A 21,601-nucleotide genomic window follows, 5' to 3' on the forward strand; every position below is an offset into this window, starting at 1 on the left:
ATATATTATATTATTAGTAGAGTATTTTTTTAAATTTAATAATTAATTCTTTTGTTTGTTTATGTCCAACAAATTATATGAAATAATACTATACAGCTAAATAATATGTTTAATTCAAAGAAGAACCCGTTTTATGTAATTTAATGAGAATAGAATAAACTTTTTGCACTTTTACTGACTCTCCTAGATAATCTGCAGAATACCTTGTTAATCTGCAGTCTAACTGGTTTACGCACATTAACGGTAACATAGTATAATACATATTTTAATATATGTATTATAATATCATTTTATAATATTATAAAAAAAAAAATATCCACAGCCGAATATATACCTAACTTCCTCGTTTTTTGGAAGTCGGTTAAAAATGAGTATAATATTATTAATTAAGTATAGATATGTTGCAGTCAAAACTTAACCAGTAAGTATATTAATAGTTTATTTTCAATATGTTTACATTTCAAATCTAAATGTACAGACTACAAGTTGTATGAAAAATAAAAATATAAACATTAAACGTATTATAAACGTTGCATTATCATTTACATCGCTCCCTCACCGGAAGCATGCGTGTGTTATGTACTTATGTACATACAAGAAATTAAAAAGTGGCAACATCGTAGTGTCATCCCTTTTTTCTTAGATTGATTTGAAAGGGATGACACTACGATGTTGCCACTTTTTTATTTCTTCACTTTCTTGACAGGATATATATATATATATATATATATATATATATATATATATATATATATATATATATATATATATATATATATATATATATATATATATATATATAACATTTTAGAGCTACTTTGAGCAAAATAAGAGAAACAAGCGCATTGATGTTTAACAAGTTGTATCAAAAATTACAAATTACTTGGTTTTGTATTTTACATCACACGGTTCACACCCCAATGCTCTCGGCGAGGGAGCACCTTTAACTATCATTATTATTAGTTAGTAGTTACTACACACTAAAACTAATAAAAAACTAATAAACTTATATACTAAACTAAAGAAAAAAAAACTAATAAACTTTTAAATGTAGGCGAAGCATGCAAAGATTATTATTATTATAACCACCGCGCACCGGTTCGGACTTCGGAATCCTTAACGACGAAAAGAACCGGCGGAAGCAACTCGAGTGCCATCTGTTTCCAACTATGATTGCCAAAAGTCTTTTATTTAGGCTGCGCCATAACTGACATTAACCCCCGGTCGGTCAAGCGGGGTCTTAAGCCCGGAGTTTGCGAAAACGAGGAAAATAGATAAGTATTTATGTATCTTCCTAAAAGGAATTATATTTCGATAGAATCGCCACTTATTTTAGCTCGCATGCTCCATTAACGTGGGAGAGCCATGCTTCGGCACGAATGGGCCGGATCGACCGCAGAAATACCACGTTCGCACAGAAAACCGGCGTGAAACAGCGCTTGCGCTGTGTTTCGCCGAGTGAGTGAGTTTACCGGGGGCCCAATCCCCTACCCTATTCCCTTCCCTACCCTCCCGTATTCCCTTCCCTTCCCATCCCTCCCCTCCCCTATTACCCTCTTCCCTCTTAAATTGCCGGCAACGCACCTGCAGCTCTTCTGATGCTGCGATTTCCATGGGCAACGGAAGTTGCTTGATGCTGATGGAAAGCAACTTAGAGAAATAAGGGGGTTATTTCTTTAAAAAAATGTGCTGTATATTACAGAAGCGTTAGTCACTCTGGGATCGTTAAAGACCCCAGCTGGCCGATTCTGTATCGTACATTTATGAGTTAATAACTGAGTTAGTAACGAAACGAAGGAGTGAGTAACGGAAAGTACCACTTTTTATATTCACTTGCATACAAAAGTGAGACTTTCCGTTGCTCACTCCTCTGTTTCGTTACTAACTCAGTGATTAACTCACAAATGTACGATACAGAATCAACCAGCGGGTGACCGTTCGCGTTACTTTTTTTTTATGAAAAAAGGGGGCAAACGAACAACCGGGTCACCTGATGGAAAGATTGATGAGATGGATGGATTGGGCCTCCGGTAAACTCACTCACTCGGCGAAACACAGCGCAAGCACTGTTTCACGCCGAAAACGTTACTAAAGATCTAATATTTTTTCATAGAGTTTTCACACCAAAACGGATTTATTTTGTTCTTTTTATTGGATTTTAATAATAAATGAACAGAAATGTTTGCATGTTAGTTCTTTAAATTGTAACTTTAAGCTATGAATCTTAAAAATATTATTATTCTCTACAATCTGATTGATATGGAATTAAACAACAATAATCTACACAAAAAGTTAAGAAATATATCAATTTTACTTGTAATTTAGTTACTTATTTAATTCACTAATTATGTGATTTCATTTACTGTTCAGGCTTTCAAAGACCCCAGGTGACCGATGGTGTTACTTTAACCGAAGCTAATGTTAAAGTCAAATCAAGGGTTAAAGTCAAGGGACCAACCGAGAGTTAAAGTCAAGTTTTCACTGCTATACAACTTAAATGCAACAACTAAAATCTTGTATCTGATCTTGTATTTGGTTTCGAATCGATTGGTGTAACATGCGATGACCTTCGCTCTGAAAAAACAGGCAAACATTTGATACAGCTTTACACTTTATGATTTTTTCTTTCCATCCACGTATTTGTCGCCATCCTTAGCCTTTTTGTCGCGTTTCTCTCTTAGGAAGAAAGTGCAGATTTGAATTACAGGACCGTAGGCCCTCACCACGATGCGAAAATACCCCCCATACGCAGTTGAATACATCTCAAACATGATCTGCCGTCTGGCATGATTGACGTTGCATAATTCTCCGTACTCGGGAGTCAGGTTCTTCAGTAAGACTAGGACCTTGCGAACCCAATCGAAGTATTCTGTTACAGTCCATTCCTTACCCCTGACAACTTTATGTTTAATGTAGTGATACACTTTCCCAAAAATTCCAGAGAAATCTGGGTTCAGAGGTTTTCTATCGTTGTCTTCGGCGATCTCTTTTCGTACTTCTTCAAACAGAGCCGTGATCTCGCTCAAAATATTTTCGCGCTGTAAAACTTTCTTCATGCACTCCTCGCGCTGCTGTTCGTGGGACTTCTTACTTCCTCTTCTGCTGTCTTCGACCATTTCGATTATGAGCTCGTCTTTTATGTACTTAGCGACGATTTCCATCAGAGCTAAAAAGTTTGGATAAGCGACATCTTCCGCAAAGTAGTCCGACTGGAACAGTCTAACCACGATCGAAACGATATCTTCTATAGCGATGTTTTGAATTCTGAAATCCTCGAGCAGCCTCAAAAAATTTTCCTCGTGTTTTTCAAATTTATTGAAAAAAGCCAATATTTTCTCACGTAATTCTTTTGAAACCTTGCAGCGATCTAAAATAGCTTTTAATATCTCCATAAAATCATTAAGTTCCTGAACGGTATCTTTTTTATCGCTGTTATTATTATTGTTGTTGTTGTTATTGTTATTTCGCTGTGGTTGATCAGATCCGGAACTTAGATTTTTTGGTGCATTTGTGTTCTGTTTAGAAGTGCTTTTAGAGGATGTAGCATTTTGACTACTGCTGGAAGTGGGCTTGTTACTAGACCCTTCATTCTGGTTTTTATTGGGCGCAGTCTGTGTTTGTGTAATAGTCAAAGTTACCGATCCCTTTGTAGACGAAAATGGGTCATATAGACTGACGGCTCTAGATGGGCTAACCGCTCTAGGTGGGCTTCCACCTGTGTAAGACCAACAATCGCAATTTCTATTTTCCGCTACATTATCATACCTATAGGATGAATGGAATGGCTCTGATCTATAGTGTTCTTCTGACGTTTGAAAAGGGTCAAACTCAGACGAAAATGTTTCATAAAAGTCTGCAGCTCCGGGTGGCTTTCCATCTCTGCGTAGTATGCAAGACCAACAAGCGCAATCTTCATTTTTCGCTTCATTATCATACACATAACTATACGAGTTGAAAGAATATTCTCTCTGGTTGGTTGTATGGAATGGCTGTGATCTACGATATTCTTCTGACGTTTGAAAAGGATCGTACCCACATAAATATGAAGCATTCCGCCTTCGTTCCTCAGCTTCTTCCTGCATTCTTCTACGTTCCTCTCTTTCCATTCTATATCTTCTTTCTCGTTCCACCATCTCCATTTTTTCTCTTTCTCGTTCCTCCCTCTCCATTTTTTTTCTTTCTCGTTCCTCCCTCAACCTTTCGGTTCTTGCTTTCCTTTCCCTCTTCTCTTCTTCTTTCCGCCATCTTCTTCTATCCTCTTCTTGTTGTCTCCTTCGTTCCTCTTCTCTCTCGCACTCTTCAATGTAAAGAGCGAGAGCGACACCAGTTAGAATCGTTAAACTTACTATACCCGTTACTGGATCTACACCCATGCTTTAGGTTTTCTTTAAATGTAAGTGTTTAAAATGCGCACAAGGAGATATTTTATGTTGTGCAATTATTTTTATTCTTATTTACTTTAAGTTTGAAGCTAGTCTTTCCACCACGTATGTGAGTTCGGCAAACTATCTGCTTCGTCGCGATCAGACGACGGATCGTCAGGATCCTCACGGCCTTTCCACTTGGAGATCAAATCGTCTAGGATCTCAATTAGCTCATTAATATCCGAGAAATACTCGGAGAATTTCTTTCCCTGAGTTTTCGTTGAGAAATCGCCAAAATCGTCGATCAAAAACTGTAGCGCGGACCGTTTTCTCAGAGCTTCCGTGTCCAATCTTCTCCTGTACTTTAGGGCAGTACTTTTTATCTCGATTTCGATCGACTTTATCGAGTTTTCGAGCAGCGGGCCTATGATAGCTTTGTTTTCGTTTGATATTTCAGTTTTCTCTGTGCCCAAATCGTATATGAGATCTAGAACTCGGGCGGTTCGGTAGCAGCTCGCTAGAATGTCCGCCCGAGTGTCGTACTTAGCAGCTTGCAGTTCCTTTAAGCCTTGGACCAGCAGCTGTATATCCCCGGACATAGCAGTTGGCTTCGGTGCGTGTCGGGATTCGGGAGTCGGCAGACCACTGCAATATAAACAAAACCTTTTAAATGTCCACAAACAAATCTCGCCCTAAGTAGATATTTTTATGTAATTACCTAGCAAATCTGTATGAACCTTGTAATGTGGAAAAATATGGTTTCGTTCGCTATACTTAAAATAATTGTATAAATTGGAAATTAAATACATTTTTATTCTAAATAGATATAAATATTTTTTAAAGTCGAAAAACGAACGTCGTAACCACGGCCCAGCGAAAACGAACCGCGCGGCGTAAGAAACTCACAAGAACGTAAGAAACTCGCAATAAAATTATTATTTTCATGTAGGGCCTACCTACATCATGTAGGTAGGTAATGCTAAAAGAAGAAAGTTTCGATACCTTTGTCCGATATTATAAGTAGGTTAGTATTTTAATACAGTAGGTACAATTATGTAGCTTAGACCCACCTTAGACCAAAGACTAGTGTCTAGTGTAAATTCTTACTTCGTTAATCGTTTCTATTAATAGTTAACACTTATCAGTTATCACACTGCAAACAGATGCAAACAGAGTACCTACTACAAGTGTGCAGTAAACGTACTATGACGTGATCGACTCTCTTATGACTTATGAGTCATCTGACATTGCACTGCCCTGTGTATTATATTTCTCTATGCATTTCACAACATTTTCACATGCAGCATGTTCCTTAGTGCAGTCGCCGACATCGTGTGTACCTATTTTAAAACTTATTTTAATACCAATAATAAATTAATAAGTTATAAAATACTTAAAGGTACACGCAAACAACTACGCAAAATACTTATAATAACTGAGTGTATGATTAATGAGTCCATACTCCATAGTACAAAAACAAGAGTAAGTATGTAAGTATGCATAGTGTTCTTCACCAAAACCAACAACAAAAAATTTAAATTGAAAAAAAATAATGCTCTAGTCTAGTAGGTAGTAGAGTCTATTAGTGTAAAGTGTAAACTGTAAAGTGTTCAAACATTCTTTCTAGTGTATTATAAGTTTATGGTATCAACTATATTTTTATGACTGAGAAAACCAATACTTAACACTTATGTACCATCGAGGAAGTTGATTCCTATGCAATTGACAGACCAACGTTATTTGGTCGAATATGTCAATTCAATGTTAATTGCAAGTTAATTGTGATCTGTCAGCTGGGTTTGACGTAATGCGACCAAACTACTTAGGTCCCCGATTTGCATAGGAATCAATTTCTCTGATAGTACAAAATATTGATCGATTGTGCATATTATTATAATACCTAAGAATAAAGCTATTAAATTATCGTTAAGTACCTTCACAGGTAAGTACTTAATTCTGTTTCACCACTTGATAATATAATAATAAGTAGGTACTTATCTAATAAATTCTTATTTCGGTCTTTTGTGAACATTTTTACAAACTTATCCATAAAAGTAAATTACAAATTATATTGTAAATAAGTACAAAACTTACCAATATAGAAACAATTATTTAACTTAATATTGCGCCATAACTTTAGAATAGCTTTCTTCGAAAAATGTGTTCCATAGACTGCACAGCAACACTTTATAATTTCATGTTTTTAAATTATATAAATATGATGTTATAATTCCTCTCCAATGTACAATTTGATAAGAAGCAAAACGAATGGGTATACACTCTCTCCCGAGAGTTGCATCTGTACTAAAGTACACTGTCTAGGTATGTTATCGCTCGTCGAGCAGGACAACCAATATCTTGACTCGATTTTGTGTACCGCGCGGCCCGCTTAAGTAGGTATACAATATGAAATCCAAGTCTCAAGATAACAGTATTATCGTCTAACGATAAAGTCCTTTTTAACCGACTTCCAAAAAGGAGGAGGATATAATTATTATGTTCGTCTGTTTTATATATACAGAGTGTAACAAAAAAAAATACAAAAATAATAATAATAATATGATAATATTTTAGGGTGTGTACGTGTTCTTGTAGAGAGTTCACTGTGAAAGTAGCAACGCTGAAAGACCAAAAATTTTTTTTCACTTTTCTATGGGAAAACTCGTGACGCTCGGGCCCTTGCCCAAACAAAAGTGAAAAAAAATGTTTGACTTTCAGTGCTGCTACTTTCACAGTGAACTCTCTACAAGGAACACGTGCACTAAAGTATTATCACTTATTTTTGTAACATACTGTTTAAATACAGAATGTAACAAAAGTAAGTGATAAACTTTGTGGTAATACGTAGGAGCCATAATAAGAAAAAATAATCAACTGTCTATGGTCACTACTTACTTTACAGTGGAGAGATTGGCGGGAATTTGAAAAAGCGCGGTTCCAATTTTTTTTCAAAATTGAAAAATAATTAAATTATAATAATTTATTGTTAAAAGTTGTGTAAATACAAGTATTTAGACTATTAATAGTGTGTAAATAATAAAAATGGATGGAGATGAGGCGGGCGGGGAGATCCCGCCTACCTCGAAAAAAAGACCCCGGCCCCCTGATGATCTTGGGGGGCCTTCTAGTGCTGGCGGCGGAGGTGGTGAGGACATGTATTTACCATTTCGTAAACCCAATTATAAAAGACTATATTCTGAAAATTCTATTAATACAGACTTCAAGGTGTATATAGAAAGTAAAAATGTGCAAGAAAGGTTGGGAAATAAAAGCCCAATTTATTTAAACAGTATATTTTCAAACGTAAAAGGTGTAGTAGCAATTCGGCGTATTAACGCAAACAAAATTGTTGTGATTTTCAAACAACATAACACGGCCAATAACTTTATAAGTAACATTAACTTTCTAGAAAAATATAATATGAAAGCATACATCCCGGCAGCTCAAATTGAAAAAACAGGAATAATTAGATTTGTACCAGCAAATATATCGAACAAAGATCTTTTCACAAATTTAACTTCAACATATGAAATAATTGCAGTGCGAAGATTCATGAGAAAATTTGGTAATGAATTAGTCGGTACACAAACTGTTAGTATAACTTTTTTGTCAAATAGCTTACCTGATAATGTGCAATATGAGTTATTTTCATATAGAGTATTTGATTATGTTCCCCCTTTGCAACAATGTTATAAATGTTTTAAGTTCAATCACTCAGCCAAAATATGTAACGGAAAGCAGCGCTGCTCAATTTGTTCTGGTGAACATTTTTATAAAGAATGTAGTAAGCCAAATGAGATTTGCTGTGTTAATTGTGGTGGACCTCACTTGGCCATTTCTAAACAATGTCCAGTTAAAATAAAGAAATTATTAGAAAAGAAAAATAAAATATCATATGCAAGTGTTGCTATTTCCAAAGAAAGTGTTGATTTCCCTCCTCTGCCAACTCGCACCATACCTGTAAATAAAAATGTAAATAATATAAATAATACATCCAAATTTGTAAATAAACCTGTAAAGCCTATTTCAAGAGATGTAAATATACCAAACATAAAGTCGCTTATCGTTGGAAATGATGATGTACTAATGGCCCTGGTACACACATTGGTCCAAGTAGCAAATAAGAGTGATGAAGTACCTGTTACAACATCATTCATTAAAGATGTTCTTCTTAAGAGTCTGTCAATATAATGAATTCACAAACTCAAAAAATATCTTCTCTATGTATTGCGCAATTTAATGTTCAAGGGATAAATAACAAAAAACCTCTTCTTACAAAATTTTTAAATGATAAAGATATTGATATTTGTCTACTAAATGAGACATGGTTAAAAGAACACCAGTCTGTTCGTATTTCTGGATACAATTTTTATAACAAAATTTCTAAAAATCCTCGTAATGGTGTAGGAATATTAGTAAAACAATATTTAAAGTACAATATTATAAATACCAACTTTTATGAGGATATACAAACAATGGCCATATCTGTATATACAGACAATACGTCATCTTTAACTATTCTCTGTGTATACTGTCCTCCATCTGCTGGGCACATACGAATGAATAGATTGCGCAATATCATAAGAGATTTACCAAAACCTTTATTTATTAGTGGAGATTTCAATGCACATCATATTGCTTTTGGATGTTTATCCACCAAAAGTCGAGGCCAAAGTTTATATGATATAATTGATGAATTAGATTTATGTATTTTGAATAATGGCAGCTTTACAACAGTAAATTATCCTACACACAACCCTTCAGCAATAGATGTAAGTTTTGTTAGCCCTCACTTGGCACCCTTGTGTGAATGGTCTGTACATGATGATGCTATGGGTAGTTATCATTATCCAACAATAACAAACATTACCATGTGCATTGAAAGGTACACAATAAACCAATATGATGACAGATTTTTATACCATAAAACGGACTGGAATAAATATAGGGAATCATCTAGTATAGTCTTCCATGAAATGATGGTCAATGAAGAGGATCCAATGAAATCTTATGATGAGTTTTGTATCCGACTTAATGAACTTAAACTAATGGAAGTTCCTAGATTTACTAAAACAAATTTTAGGAGTAGGCCACCCGCTCCGTGGTGGAATAGTACGTGTGAACAAGCAGTTATTAAATCATATGAAGCACTTAAACTTTATAGAAACGATCCAACATTAGACAATTACATTAAGTACAAAAGAATAGATGCTCTTAAAAAACGCACTATAAAGGAAGAAAAACGTAAAAGTTGGAACAGTTTTTGTAATAATTTCAATAGAACTACTCCTATAAGTAAAATCTGGAACCTTATTAAAAGATTTAAGGGTATTAGAACCAATAATAAGTTGTATCAAAATGATTTTGTACAACCATTGTTAGATAAATTATCAGATAATTCTAATTTAGTTAATCCTGATTCGTTAGAAACTTATTTTAATATGAACAATGAAAATCCACTATCAGGATTTCTATTGGATCCTTTCTCATGGTCAGAATTTTTAACAAGTATAAAATCTAGAAAAAATACTAGCCCTGGTTTGGACGATTTTCCGTATATATTAATAAAAGAAACTACCAGAATCTATCCAAAAAATATTACTGTGTATTTTAAATTGTCTTTGGCTTAAAAAACTGATACCAATCTCATGGAAGACTCAATGTGTGATACCCATACTTAAACAAGATAAACCACCAGAGGAGGCCAGTTCTTATCGGCCAATATCTTTATCATCATGTATTGGTAAGATATTTGAAAATATGCTAAAGAACCGCCTGGATTGGTACGCAGAATCTCATAACATCATTCCTCAAATTCAGTATGGGTTCCGTAGAGGACGAAGTTGTTCAGACAGCTTCATTTCTCTCATCCACGATCTGAAAAATGCAAAGGGCAATAAATTACATACTGTTTGTGTATTTTTAGATGTCCAGGGCGCATTTGATAATGTGGACCCTGGTATACTAGTTAAGGTACTTAGTAATGCTGGAGTACCTGGATATGTGTGTAAATGGATTTATAATTTCCTCACTGACAGAGTATTGTATGTTAAGCATAATAATATTTTACATGGGCCCCGGACTGTATCTAAGGGCACAATGCAAGGTGCAACATTATCACCTTTGTTATATAATTTGTATATATGGGAGATATGTAAATATGTAAATATTAAAAATGTAAATATCCTTCAATTTGCAGATGATTTAGTTTTATATTGTTCAGATATTAATTTATCAGTAGCTATAGAAAAGATTAATGCTTGTTTAATCCAATTGAGAAAATATTATCAGCAAATATTAAATTTAAAAATTAATGCTAGTAAAAGTAATTTAATGATATTTGGAAAAGACACACCATCTGCTGATGTAACTTATAATGGTGAGATTATTCGAAGAGTAACCTCACATAAATTCCTAGGTGTTAACATTGATCAAAAATTATCTTTTGAGGATCATATTAAATATATATCAAGAAATGCCATCAAGGGCATTAATATTTTAAGATGTCTTGCAGGTGTTTCATGGGGAGCAGATCCCAAAGTACTTTCAGTGCTGTACAAGTCTATTGTAAGAAGCCATTTTGATTATAGTGCTTTAGCCTATCTGAATAGCACTCATACTTTAAAGTTAGATGTAATACAGAATAGAGCTTTGAGGATTATATCAGGGGCAATGTGTTCGACTCCCATAAGGGCCATGGAGGTCGAAACAAGTATTATGCCTCTGATATTAAGGCGTCTTTATCTTGCTGAAAGATATTGTATTAAGCTACTTTCATCAAATAACTACCAAATTATAAATAGAATCATACCTCACCCAATCATCACAGATGGTCCATTAGCTTCACCTCATGATCTTCTGACTGGGCTGTCCCCAACTTTGTGCCGGATTTTCCTAGAAATACAATCTCTTTATTCAAATATCAAAATGTATTCACATTGGTCATGTTACATGCATTCGTATAGAAGTATAATACATCCTATTCTGGTCATAACAAAATCTATCAATAACAATTCAGACATCCTTGCGTTTTTAGAAGAAAATAACAAGTACTATACAATCTATACTGATGGTAGTAAGGGTGATGATTATGTGAGAAGTGCTATTTATGATTCTCAAAGGGACTTTGCTCAAAGTTTTGTTCTAGATATGCAATGTGCTATTTTTACAGCAGAGGCATATGCAGTTTTTGAAGCCTTAAAATTGATAAACGGTGTAAATAATTGTAAATATTTTCTGATCTTAACAGACTCTCTAAGTCTTATTAATTGTCTTCAGAATGTCAATTTTAGTTTTAAAACTAACTATATCATTTATTTTATCAAAGACTTTGTGTGGCGACTGGAAAATAAAGGTATAACAATAGCCTTTATGTGGGTCCCTGCACATAAAGGTATCTCTGGAAATGAAATAGCAGATAAAACTGCATATGATGGGGTCAATGCCCTAGATGTCAAAAGTATTGTAAATGTTCCTATGACCGATTTTTATTGTAATGTGAAAATATCTGTAAGAAACGTTTGGGAAGAATTTTGGAAAGAAGACCAAAAACTTAAAGGCAAGTGGTATGGACAAATTCAAGGAAAATTACCGACAAATCCATGGTACAATAAGCTGAAGATAGCGAACCGTGACTTTATCACAACAATAAACAGACTCAGATTTGGTCATAACACTGCACCTACACACCTTGCGAGATTGAACATAATAAACAGCAATAATTGCACTTTTTGTAACGAAGAGAACGCCGACATGAATCACATTTTTTTCAACTGTTCAAGATTCACCTTTCATAGACTAGTGTTGGCAACTGAAATTATTGAAGAAAGTGATACCTCCCGCCGCCAATTAAGTGATTTCCTAAAAAACCAAAAGTGTTATGGTGCTTTGTACAAATATATTAAAAATACAGTGGGAACTATATAAATATAAAATAAATTAAAAACCCTTTAAAAAGACTTGGCTTAAAGGTCTCGTTACCAGGCCATTAAATCTTAAAAAAAAAAAAAAAAACTTTACAGTTTACTTGTCAAATTTGGCTTGTTTGGTCTCTTTCACTCAATAGTTTATTTTTTATTTTATTTTGACTTTAATTTAGTTTACAATTATTTATGTTTTAGGTAGGAAAAATATTTTATAATGACAATGGAAAGGAGAATAAAGTTAAAAACTCTCAATAGTCATATAACGTGTAAGATTTGTCGTGGTTACTTCATTGACGCTACTACTGTTACCGAATGCCTTCATACGTGTAAGTATTTCTACAGAATATCGAAATGAATGGCTTATAATACATAAACTACTTAATTGTTGGCATGCAGAACATCTAATAAGACGTTTACACATAAAATTCTTCCAGTTTGTAAAAGCTGCTTAGTGAAACATTTAGAGGAAAATAATACCTGTCCAACATGCAACATCGTCATACATCAGTCACATCCCCTTCAGTACATCAGTTTCGACCGTACCATGCAGGACATAGTGTATAAACTAGTGCCAGATCTTCAAGACAGTAAGTATTATAACAACGCAAATTATATGATTACTTATAAGGAAAGTACCTTTTAATAAAAACAAGACCTTGTTTCTGATATCATACTTGTTGCTTACAATACAGTGTGTTAGTTTAAACACAGTTATTGAGCCCGTCAAACTTTTTCTATGAGAACAATGCTGGGAACTCAAAACAAAATGCCATCTTCATACCCATACAGATGCCCGGATCAGTAATTTGTATGGGTAAAGAGACGGATTTTTTTGAGTACCCAGCATTGTTCTCATAGAAAAAGTTCTTCATTTTAATGAGTTCATTTGATGGTTTGAAGGATAACCGTGTTTACACTAACAACTTGTATCTGGGGGCACGGGAGTGCCCCCGCCAAGATGAGGTACTACCTACCTTTTCTCGAAACGTTTCATCGTATTTTTGAACCCTCGTAACTTTGGTTTGAATAATGCCAGATAGTTGAAATTTTTAAGATAAAATGACATGGGTATAGTTATTAATTATATAATATTAAATGCGCATATTTTGAATATCGTAGCTATTATACTTTAGATTTTGTAGGTGTCCAAAAATCCACAATTTGGTCACTGACTCACCGATCATCAAAACTGTTAGGGTACTTCCTGAAGTCTTAGAAAGCTGAAATTTGGTATGTAACATAATATTAGTACTGAAACAACATAAAAATTATCAAACCCAACTTAACCTATATCCGTACCATTATAGAGCAAAATTAGGCAAAAATTTGTGTTTTTTGTACGGAGCCCACCTTCATTTTTTATTTTATTTTATTATTATTATTAAATATTAAAGTACACATATAACTAAGGACTTTGAGAAAAATTCAAGTACCTATCTGTTGCCATTATTGATATAGAGCAGAAAAGGCCAAAATAATCACGTTTGTTGTATGGGAGCCCCCCTTAAATATAAATTTCATCTTGTTTTTAGTATTCGTTGTTACAGCGGCAACAGATATACATAATCTGTGAAAATTTCAACTCTCTAGCTATTACCGTTCTTAAGTTACAGCCTGAAGACAGACAGACGGACAGACATCGAAGTCTCAGTTATAGGGTCCCGTTTCTGCCCTATGGGTACGGAACCCTAAAAATGAACTTAAAGAAAGAACAACGTAAACCAGCTTACAAAAAGAAATGAAATCCCACCAAAAACATTTTCATGTAAAAATGTTGCCAAGATGAGAACATAATATTATAGTTCGTCGTGTCAAAAAGTAGTGAGATCTTATGTAGAGCCAAGTTTCTAACCTTACATACTCAACCCTAAATCTAAAAACCATTTTCTTATTCGCCAGGGCTTTGAACTTAATATACAGTAATGATAAATGGCCAGGCCACCGATTTTGACTAATGTAGAGTTTATAGATTCTCCTCGTGCGGCTGACACATTATAATATTATTATCAAATATTTTGCCGCGCTTTAGGGTAAAATTAAGGTTTTTAGATTTAGGGTTGAGTATGTAAGGTTAGAAACTTGGCTCTACATGAGATCTCATTACTTTTTGACACGACGAACTATAATATTATGTTCTCATCTTGGCAACATTTTTACATGAAAATGTTTTTGGTGGGATAAGTTATAAGAGATAACTCAAGAGCTAAATATCTTTATTACACTGAAGAGTAATTAATTATCCTAACTACTTTGGAGGCAAAATCATACCAAGTTTGTGAGAGTGTGAGTTAGTATGTTTGTCACTTCTTCATGGTTAAACAGCTGGAACGATTTCAATAAAATTTGGCATATAGTTAGCATTAAACATTTACAGATATTAGGCTAGTCAAGTGTTTGTATATGCAGATGTCAGGCTGATTGATGTTCAAAACAAATATATATATATAAACATTCATCAATTTACATTTAGCTGCTACTTATATCATATATTTATTATTTAATCTTTCATACCTCCACAGATGAAATAAAGAGGGAAAGAGATTTTTATAGAGCCAGAGGGTTACCATGTCCGAAGGATGCTGCACTCGCAGCAGACAAACCGGGTGGTGGTGATGAGCCAGACCAGCCTGACAACACCGATTGTCATCGCAAAGATGAACAGGTAAAATTTTGTCAGTCAAGAATCTCCTTTTGAGGGTTCTGTAGCCAAATGACAAAAACGGAACCCTTATAGATTTGTCATGTCTGTCTGTCTATCCGTCCGTATGTCACAGCCATTTTTCTCCGAAACTATAAGAGCTATACTATTGAAACTTAGTAAGTAGATGTAGTCTGTGAACCGCATTTAGATTTAGATACAAATATTGATAAATTATTAACAATTGTAGGGGTCCCCATAGGTGCAACTGAAACAAATATTTTTTTTCATATAAACTATGTGTGTGGGGATGTATCTATGGATAGGTCTTCAAAAATCATATTGCGGTAGGGGCATGATAATTCTAAAAAAATATAATATGATGTACCATTGAGGAAGTTGATTCCTATGCAATTGACAGACCAACGTTATTTGGTCGAATATGTCAATTCAATGTATATTATGTGATCTGTCAGCTGGGTTTGACGTAACGCGACCAAACTACTTAGGTCCCTGATTTGCATAGGAATCAAATTCTCTGATAGTACATCACTATAAAGACTACCAACGAAAATTGGTTTGAACGAGATTTAGCAAGAAGTTTTTTATATGTCATAAATGGTAAACCTTTATTCATTAAATCAAATGAAATATTTTAATACCGTCTAGGGTTGATATTGAACTGCGCGCGCCTTCAATCTAATTGTCAAATAAACTGTTCAATAAAATTGTAGCATGATATTAACAATACAATTGATCGTCTAGGGGCCGACTTACATGGAAAAAAATAAGCTCTTATCAAAAATTGTTTATTATAATATTTTTTCTTTTGTGTAGTTTTATTTTTATTTTCCTACATTAATAAACAGCAAGCAGTTTAATTTATTTTTTAAACTGCTTGTAAAGACAAAGGGTTATAATTTTATCAGTCTATGTATATTTACTTGTTTCATTCGATTTAATTGAGCCAAGTGTATATAGACTTTTAAAAATATATATTGTTAATTTCAGGTCAATCTGTGTTTGGAGTGTATATCTACTTCGCTGAGGACATTAAAACGTAGTTTCATTAGAACGTCAGCCCAGGCAACCATTACTCATCTCAAGAAATTTGTAGCTAAAAAAGTTTTGAATAACATGGATAAATATAGAGATGTAAGTATTAAACATTAAAACAATGCCTATTTTGAATGCTTTTTTAGGGTTCTGTACCCAAAAGGTAAAAACGGGACCCTATTACTGGGACTTTGATGTCTATCTGAAAGCTGTAGCTAGACTTCCGAAATTTTCACAGATTGTGTATTTCGGTTCCCGCTATCATAACAAAATATACTAAAACGAAATAAAATTAATTTTTAAGGGGCCTTCCCATACAAAAAACATATTTTTTTTGCCTACTTTTGCTCGATAATGGTATAGAACACGAAGTGCGCGAGTCCGACTCACTTTTGCCTGTTTTTTTTAAGCTTATACAGTGTGTAACAAAAATAAGTGATAATACTTTAGGTTGTGTACGTGTTCCTTGTAGAGAGTTCACTCTGAAAGTAGCAGCTCTGAAAGACGAAAATTTTTTTTCACTTTTGTATGGGCAACGGCCTGAGCGTCACGAGTTTCCTCATACAAAAGTGAAAAAAAATTTTGGTCTTTCAGCGCTGCTACTTTCACAGTGAAGTCTCTACGAGGAACACGTACACACCCTAAAGTATTATCACTTATTTTTGTTACACTCTGTATAAGACTGAACAATATAAGAGTAAAAAAATATTAGTTTGTTTAATGTTGTTATCATTATTGATGATATCTTTTCTTTCTTTTTTCAGATTGACATTTTATGTAATGATGAATTGTTAGGTAAGGATCATACGCTTAAATTTGTTTACGTTACCCGTTGGAGATTTAGAGATCCACCGCTCAGACTACAATATAGACCTAAAATTGATTTGTAAATTTACTCTAAAATAATTAATATTACTTAATATCTTTTGGACCATGAAATATAAAAAAAAAAAACTTAACAACACTTACGACTAGGAAAACATTTTTTAAAGTAAGTAAAGAATTATTTGACTTATTTTTTTAAATGTCTAAAACACTTGCTACACTTTATAATGTGTCTTTTAATTAAACCTATAAATTGGGCAGTCGTATTGTTTAAAGAGTATAAATTCTATACACATAATATCTTAAGGGGTTCCGAGACGAATACGCATTTTGGCGGCAAGCATGTAGACTTCAAGAAAAAGAAAAAATATAAAATCACATCAAACGAGCAAATGTGTATAATATATTATATCTAGTCTCTGGTGTATATGCTTGACTCAAGCATCAAACAAACTTTGTAAACGGTCAATAAGCTTGAAGCAAACAAAAAGCCAGTGCTTTTTCTCTCGGAACCTCTTTATATTATTATCTGAATATCAGACGTAGTAATAGATGATTTGTACCAATAGGACTAAAGTCATACTCTTGTAAATATAAAAGTACTATGTAATATTGAAATCCTTTGCGATAATTTTGTTAAGTCTCAAATAATAATTTGAAAAAGATTGTTATCCTTTCTCTCTTTAGCACTCGAGTATCACAATGTAGGTATTATGTATTTACAATATTAGTATGTCAATTTTATTAAAATACAATTAATCGGCCTATAAAATTTTGGTTAAAACAATTGATCTTTGTTTCCAATAAATAAAAATAACACGTTAATATTTTTTATCCTAATTAGATAATTTAGGTAATTATTTGACGAAAATCCAATGGAGGATATTAGTTTGTGAATTTATAAAATTTTTCAAATTCTTACACTTAAAGTTGCTACTTTAGGCATAATGCTTAGTTAAAATAATACTAATTTGTAATTAATTTTCCATAGCTTATTTTTTGTTCTTCAATCTCATATTACTTATGTTATTATTTTCTTTAATAATTTATGTAAAGATTATTTTATGTTTAGCTAATTTTGTTATGTTATTTAGTTCTTTTAATTTGCTATAAATGGTAAATAATTTTGTATGCTAGGATTGTACATTTCAAAGAATTTATATAATGAATCTTTATGTAAAATATACGAATAAATTTTAAAGATTATTGTGATGTTTCAATCAGTCATTATAATTTGAATCATTTCTATGGTCCAAATACAATAGAAATCAAAAAAGTAATTTTAAGAACATGTTAAATTGAATAAAATATTGTTTCCGCTCGTGCTTTGGACCATAGATTTAGGTTTTTGACATTGTATTAAATATTGAATAGGTATCGCCTTTTGCTTACCATCAACTTTAAAGTTAGTTTATGCAGGAATGTATGTAATATGTACTTATAAAAAAAAGGTTGGGGACCACTGTAGTATAGTATTAAGTATAGCTATACTTGGTGGACCATACAGCGCAAAATCCTGCATCATGCTATAGAAGTTTTTTAGTTACGTTTGGAGGTTTAACGATGAAGTATAGCTATACAGACTACGGTACTCCCAAATTAATAATACACATGGAAATCTTCGCTAATTGTCGTAATCACGGAAACACCCGAATCTATGAAACTCGCATTTTGCACCTTGTTCAAAGGAAATATAAGTAAATATCGTATAGCCAGTGGCTGTCCGCTGTCGCTAACTTACCGAGAAGCCATCGCGGTGTTACCATGGTAACGTCCAAGCAACGTCAGGCGCGTCTACGTCGCTGCAAAGCGCTGTTTTTCTTAGTTAAGTTTAAAACAGCGCTTGCAGCGACGTCTTCCGACGCTCGGGAAATACGACCGTTGCCGAAAAATTACGAAAATTTTTATGCGCATTATCACTTTGGGAGCACTGTACTTAATACTATACTACAGTGGTCCCCAACCTTTTTCTCATGCGGGCCACAAACATGTTTTGGTCTTGGTGTCGCGGGCCGCAACAAAATTTTTGTAGGGTTAAAAAGGAACGTTTTTTCAAAATATACTATTTTAAAAGTGGAAAAATTTTACGACTTTCACGACGACTACATTATTGTGCCGGTGGGCGTGAATTTCAAAATGGTTTAACGTCACGCGGGCCACAAATAAAGTCCTGGCGCGTGGTGGGCCGCGGGCTGGGGATAGCTGCTATCCTTTATTCAAATAGCGGCGCACTGTTGTGCGCCGCGGCGCCCTGGGGCGCGGTGAGCCGATCCTCCGTCATTATCCGAAACCACAAAATATATTAATATAAAATAACATTATCATATGAATTATACCAAGCAGGCAGAAGATTTAAATATTGTTTATTATTATTTACCTGCTTATCCAAACTACAATAATCATTAAAGGTGGTTGTTTATGTATATTTTTATAATAGCTAGGTTATATATTTGTAAAGGCGCCGTGGCAAAATATTGAACGTGTATTATAACTGCGCCACAAGCTGAAAAAAATTGGGAACCCCTGAATTATGCTACAAAGTGAATTTCTACATTTTCTTCGCATTCAAGGATCGTGTCTGCTGAGTCCAGTCCAGCGCTGTCGTCTCTAGAGGCCAGAGCTAAAGTTATAAAGCCCTCAGACCTCAGAGTAATACCAGCGGGGCTAAAATGGTCGCTTTGGAGATTCGTATATTGAATCATAATATGATTCAATTTTAAACGCTTCGATTAAGAGGATACACCAGGGGCTATAGAAATGAAAAAAAAGTACTTGTAATATCTGTAGCTGTCTCCCTTACCTCAAGCCTATACCGCAGAACGCGATAGAGACAACTGCAGAAAATCCAGAAAATCAACGATTCGTTGTCCCCTGATTCCTTCTCCAAAACTTAACCGATTTAAGTAGTTTTTTCATTAAAGATTAAAAAAAGGATTGAGCTGTGTTCCTATGTTTTGCTTTTTTTTGTATAATCTAGCCAAATCTGTTTTCTGGATTGTATTAGTGGCCGTAGATATTCAGGAAAAAAATTATAACTCTACTAGCTGGATAACTGGATAATCCAGGGAGGAAACAGGGGACAACGTTTGTATGGAAAAAAGGGCGGTGTGGACTCCTCTTAATGATTGGACTCCGCGCGCGAGCGCCGTGCGAGTGACCAATAATTGATGTAAGCGAATCACTATATGAATTGCATGCAAAGTGGAGTTTAAAAATTATTAATCATATTATGATTAAGTACCTGGATGACCGAGCTTTGCTCGGTTTAAGAGGATACACCAGGGGCTATAGAAATGAAAAAAAAGTACTTGTAATATCTGTAGCTGTCTCCCTTACCTCAAGCCTATACCGCAGAACGCGATAGAGACAACTGCAGAAAATCCAGAAAATCAACGATTCGTTGTCCCCTGATTCCTTCTCCAAAACTTAACCGATTTAAGTAGTTTTTTCATTAAAGATTAAAAAAAGGATTGAGCTGTGTTCCTATGTTTTGCTTTTTTTTGTATAATCTAGCCAAATCTGTTTTCTGGATTGTATTAGTGGCCGTAGATATTCAGGAAAAAAATTATAACTCTACTAGCTGGATAACTGGATAATCCAGGGAGGAAACAGGGGACAACGTTTGTATGGAAAAAAGGGCGGTGTGGACTCCTCTTAATGATTGGACTCCGCGCGCGAGCGCCGTGCGAGTGACCAATAATTGATGTAAGCGAATCACTATATGAATTGCATGCAAAGTGGAGTTTAAAAATTATTAATCATATTATGATTAAGTACCTGGATGACCGAGCTTTGCTCGGTATAGCAAACACTCATTGACTTCGTGTTACTTAATAACGCCATCTGCTGGTCGTTAAAACAATTAGTTGCTAACAAAATAGTATTATTATTCGCTAATAGATGTCAGTTTAATGATACACTCTCGCCGAGAGCTCTCGGGCGAGAGTCTCGTGCGAGAGCCCCTTGCCCGAGTGCGATCATGTACATTCTCGTTTAGTTCAATTGCAGTTATGAACTCAGAGAAGATGGACCATTATTTTTCTCTATGCATCGAAAGATATCAATGTAATCCAAAGATCTATATTCATATTTAATTTTATTTCTCACAGATAATGACTGATAATGACGTTTATTATTGTTATTTTTCTGTTCTGCACTGTTTAGCGGCGCGACTAGTAGTGAAAAAACGCGAGAGTGTACAGTAATGCGCTCGCTTTCCTCGCTAGACCCTTTGTCTCGGGCGCAAAATACCGACACCGGAGTCCGGACCGAGAGGGTCCGAGACAGGCGAGACGAGGCAAGCGCACCCATTTACACTCTCGCACTCGGGCCGCCTCGCTGTGTCTCGGCGAGAGTGTACAGCCTACATTATATGATTCTCCAAAGCATAGACATAATATAATGCTAGTCATAGACATTATGTCTATGATGCTAGTCATAGACATAATATATACTGTCGTAAAGACCACCTGACAACTCGAAAATGCGTGACCATTTTTGAGCTGTCAATGTGTGCGTGTTCTAGTGATGTATATTTTACTATCGATAGTATAGTATTTTGCTATCGATAGTTTAGTCCGTTCGAGTTATTTTACCTGAGTTTCTATAAGAAATAAATAATATGCAACTTTGATAGATTTGTATTTCAAATTAGGTATCATAAATTTTAATTGGCAAAAAAAGGTGACGATTGAAAAGTAGATACACATTTTCTTTTGGAATGATTTTTCAATCGTCGGATATGTTATGACATGAGGTTCTTATAGGGGTAAATAATTTACACTTAACACATC

The 21,601-nt window shown here is 34.4% G+C and overlaps 2 protein-coding genes and 1 long non-coding RNA gene across 9 annotated transcripts; 1 reads left to right on the forward strand and 2 right to left on the reverse strand.

The window, feature by feature from the left end:
* Positions 1-2,292: 2,292 nt before the first annotated feature.
* On the reverse strand, positions 2,293-6,688 carry LOC121736268 (J domain-containing protein DDB_G0295729-like). 6 transcript variants are annotated; one of them, XM_042127353.1, is made up of 4 exons: positions 6,611-6,684; positions 6,459-6,549; positions 5,543-5,704; positions 2,293-5,009 (listed from the first exon to the last, which is right to left on the reverse strand). In XM_042127353.1, exon 4 carries the CDS (start codon positions 4,371-4,373, stop codon positions 2,613-2,615), a length of 1,761 nt encoding a protein of 586 aa, XP_041983287.1. In that variant the 5' UTR covers positions 4,374-5,009; positions 5,543-5,704; positions 6,459-6,549; positions 6,611-6,684; the 3' UTR covers positions 2,293-2,612. The 6 variants fall into 6 exon arrangements, with proteins under 6 accessions (XP_041983287.1, XP_041983290.1, XP_041983289.1 ...); XM_042127356.1 differs by having other exon boundaries at positions 5,547-5,704; positions 6,459-6,688; XM_042127355.1 differs by lacking the exon at positions 5,543-5,704 and adding an exon at positions 6,040-6,044 and having other exon boundaries at positions 6,455-6,688.
* A 3,256-nt stretch (positions 6,689-9,944) lies between these two features.
* On the reverse strand, positions 9,945-12,072 carry LOC121736272. 2 transcript variants are annotated; one of them, XR_006036985.1, is made up of 3 exons: positions 12,054-12,072; positions 11,176-11,258; positions 9,945-10,241 (listed from the first exon to the last, which is right to left on the reverse strand). It is a non-coding gene; the product is annotated as an uncharacterized LOC121736272 (long non-coding RNA). The 2 variants fall into 2 exon arrangements; XR_006036984.1 differs by lacking the exon at positions 12,054-12,072 and adding an exon at positions 11,956-11,975.
* A 382-nt stretch (positions 12,073-12,454) lies between these two features.
* On the forward strand, positions 12,455-16,876 carry LOC121736271 (polycomb group RING finger protein 3). The gene is made up of 5 exons (XM_042127362.1): positions 12,455-12,615; positions 12,724-12,876; positions 14,809-14,951; positions 15,939-16,082; positions 16,748-16,876. The coding sequence occupies exons 1-5, from the start codon at positions 12,504-12,506 to the stop codon at positions 16,871-16,873; spliced, it is 678 nt and encodes a 225-aa protein (XP_041983296.1). The 5' UTR covers positions 12,455-12,503; the 3' UTR covers positions 16,874-16,876.
* The last annotated feature ends 4,725 nt before the right edge of the window (positions 16,877-21,601 follow it).

The sequence above is a fragment of the Aricia agestis genome, chromosome 18 (genome assembly GCF_905147365.1).
Source record: "Aricia agestis chromosome 18, ilAriAges1.1, whole genome shotgun sequence".
Taxonomy (NCBI): domain Eukaryota; kingdom Metazoa; phylum Arthropoda; class Insecta; order Lepidoptera; family Lycaenidae; genus Aricia; species Aricia agestis.